The following is a 3,470-nucleotide window of genomic DNA, read 5'->3' as shown; positions in this document are numbered from 1 at the left end:
AAAAAAAAAAAAAAAAAAGACCTAGGTCATGCTGGATTAGCTATCCGAACAAGGTGTCAGCTCATCTAACTTGATTATATATACAGAGGCCTAAGTCCAAGAAGGCCACATTCCAATGTGCCAGGTCAGGATAACAGGGTGTCTTTGGGGCACACAGGCTGACCCACAACACTTTTCTAAGTCACACACAGTCCTCTAGAATTTACGTTCACTTCATTCACGGTTCAGTTTCAGAGGGGATTGGCTGAGCTTAGGGAACCTGTGTATCCTGGAGTCCTGTCCTGTGTGGTCCCACTCTGCAGTTCCTGAGGAGCCTGCCTTCCCCTCCAGGGTTCCTACTCTGTTGATGTGCTCTGCCCATGTTCTGTTTTGTTCTGTTTAGTTTATTTTCAGATAGGGTCTCATTCTGTAACTTAGGGCAACCTGAGGCTTAATTATGTAGCCCAGGATGGCCTGAAGCTCATTGTGTATCCAAGGCTGGCCTGAAGTTCACTGTGTAGCCAAGGCTGGCCTGAAGCTCACTGTGTAGCCCAGGCTGGCCTGAAGCTCACTGTGTAGCCCAGGCTGGCCTGAAGCTCACTGTGTAGCCCAGGCTGGCCTGAAGCTCACTGTGTAGCCCAGGATGGCCTGAAGCTCACTGTGTAGCCCAGGATGGCCTGAAGCTTCTACTCTGCAAGTCCAAGTCTTGTCTTTTCAGGCATGTGCTGCATGCTTGGCTAAAAATTAACCTTTTTTTTCTTTTTTCTTTCTTTCTTTTGTGTGTGTGTGTGTGTGTGTGTGTGTGTGTGTGTGTGTGTGTGTGTATGTGCTAAAGAATGAACTTAGCACATTGAACTTGAAAGTGTATGCTTGACCACTGTACTGCGCTCCTGATCTGTGTCCCAGGTTCTCTGCCTGCCCCTGTAGGAGCTCCCCCACCTAGCTTTCATAGTCTTAAATTTGTTGTTTGTGTCTCTGCAGGATTCTCCTCTTAAGGTCCTCATGTCACACTACGAGGAGACCATGGGACTCTCTGGACACAAGCTCTCCTTCTTCTTTGATGGAACAAAGCTTTCGGGCAAGGAGCTGCCAGCTGATCTGGGCATGGAATCTGGGGATCTCATTGAAGTTTGGGGCTGAAGCTTCCTCCTCCTGTTTGGATGTAGAGCCAAGACTTGGGGACAACAGCTCCCACTTTTATTATTACTTTTTGCCCCACAAGGGCTAACAGAAACTGAGTTAGAACTCATTTATTTATTTATTTCCAGCACTGGGGATTGAACCCTGGACTGTGCATATGCTAAGGATGTTTCTGTGAAGTGGAGGTAAAACCAAGGCATGACCTTTGACCTGTCTCTTGTTACCATAGTCTCCAGCAGTTGGCTGATTGTTACTTGTGTGACTGTCTGCCCCGGCCGCCTGTGCTGTGTATGTGTTTGTGCTATATCTGGCAGTCCCTGGGGTACAAAAAGGGGTCTTGGCTCCCCACCATTTCACGTTCATTAGTGTACTTCATCACACATCTGCGCTGTGAAACTTGGCTCCCTACCATTTCACGTTCATTAGTGTACTTCATCACACATCTGCGCTGTGAAACTTGGCATATATTGGGTTTGTTGAGCTAAATGGGCATTGCATTTGGGTGTCCGACTTGGGATTTAGGCCACACTGGGGGACCAACAGTGATTTTAATTTCTATTTGAAAGCTGAGAATGCACGTACATTCCCTGGTGGGGATCCTTGGTTGCAGGAAAATAAGTAGGTGATGGGCAGCATAGATGCTGAAGCTGAGAACTAGGTAGATGAGTGTAATTTTTAAAGGTTAACAATAGTGGTGTCTTCAGCCCTGGGCATCCAGTTTTCCAGGATTAGCCAATGTCTGCTACACACTTTCTGGCCTGTACATCTAGCCACATGTGAGCACACACTGTTGTTGAGTACGAGGTCTTCTCTAGTTTTCGATCCTCTCGACCACTCTGTATATTTGTGTCTTTGAATGTGAATGTCTTTATAAGATAAATTTCTAAATGAGTGCGATTTTAGTATATATACACGGTATTGTGCAATAGACATTCTGTCTTCACTCAGTATGAGTGACAGTTTAGCCATGTTAGCGCTTTGTAGATCTGTTGTTGCTATGCTCTGCTGTGGGTGCCCCTGAGGGGCGTTAGATGATTTTACTCACACATTGCCTTAAGTGGGAGGATGCCTGAGTCTCCAGCCTTCATACCATATTCCAGGCTACAGCAAACATCTTATGTGTTTACTTCTGGGCCAGGATGGGACTGTGGGTTATACAGGTTCATTTTTCTGGTTTTTCTAACGTTTTCTTCAGAATGCGGACTGGCCTTTCTTGGAGCTTCTCTTTCCTTATCTTTAACCAGTATTTGGTGTTGCCGTACTTTATGATTTTGCCAGTTCATTGTGTATAAAGCACCGCATACTTTAATATCCTTTATCTGATTCACCATTTCTTATCCACGTTCCCCTTCTGGTTATCTTTGTTAACTGCTTGCTTTCATGTGTGTTTCTTGTGAGGCTTGCTTTTGTGTGTGTTTCTTGTGAATTGCTTATGTTCTGGGCAATTGCAAATAGCCTTCAGAATAGCACTTTGTGTATTCAGGGGATTTTCACCAAGCAGACATTCTTAATTTTAATGTAGACGTTGGCTTTGGTCGAAGGTCTGTTGCTTTTTTTTTCTTCTTAGAGAAAATGAGAAAGAACTTCGAGAGTGGGAGGGCTCTAGCGGGAATCTCAGGATTGATACCTTTGGATTTCTAAACTAGTTAAGAAACTTCCATTTTCTTCTGTTAGCTTGCTAGTTTTTTGTTCTTTTATCTCTCTCATATTGAGATCACTAAACGAGAATGGAGTTCTAGCTGGTCTGCCGTGGTGTGGTGTGGGTGCTGCTGTTCTGAGCTCTCAGCTCTGGCTCTCCCTGGTTGCAGCTAGGCTGTACTGGATCCTGACTATCGTACATCACTTCTGAACCACCTGAAACGCACCTTGTTTGGGAGAGCAAGTTTATTTTGTATTTTATTATAATGAGCCAGTTTTCTAAGCTTTGTCTACTAAAAAAAAATTAATCTACTAATATATAGTCCTACTTTCACAAAAATATGTCAACTTCTTAAATTTTTTTGTAAGAATGTTTTTCCTTTGAATTTTTAACATTAAAATACTCTGTGAAATGGCATAGCTTCCAGGTTTCTCGGCCCTCGTGTGAGGATTAATGAATCTGGACACATTGCTGTTATGTATTCAGTCTCGGCTAATAAAGGGAGATGCCTGTAACTTAGCAACACCTGATGCTTTCTCTTTGCGGTTCTCATGTCATTGATCCCATTTGAAGTTCTTGAGACAGAGGCCATTAGTTATTCCCAAACGCCATCCTTCTTTGTCCTAACAAAATCCATGGCTTTTTAACACAGTGCGAAATGCTCAGAATGAAGACACTGGGGGGCTGGAGAGATGGCTCAGTGGTTAAGAGC

General features: G+C 44.0%; 1 protein-coding gene across 1 annotated transcript in view; it reads left to right on the top strand.

The window, feature by feature from the left end:
* Nfatc2ip (nuclear factor of activated T cells 2 interacting protein) overlaps window positions 1-3,275 on the top strand; it is a 20,334-nt gene extending 17,059 nt beyond the window's left edge. Inside the window, exon 8 of the mRNA XM_005351199.3 lies at window positions 961-3,275. Within this exon, the coding sequence (XP_005351256.1) occupies window positions 961-1,119 (159 nt within the window). The 3' untranslated portion in view covers window positions 1,120-3,275. The remainder of the gene's footprint in view (window positions 1-960) is intronic.
* The last annotated feature ends 195 nt before the right edge of the window (window positions 3,276-3,470 follow it).

Source organism: Microtus ochrogaster, chromosome 8 (assembly GCF_000317375.1).
Source record: "Microtus ochrogaster isolate Prairie Vole_2 chromosome 8, MicOch1.0, whole genome shotgun sequence".
NCBI lineage: Eukaryota > Metazoa > Chordata > Mammalia > Rodentia > Cricetidae > Microtus > Microtus ochrogaster.
The sequence above is the reverse complement of the archived record's forward strand: the minus strand, read 5'-3'. Positions and strand labels throughout refer to the sequence as shown.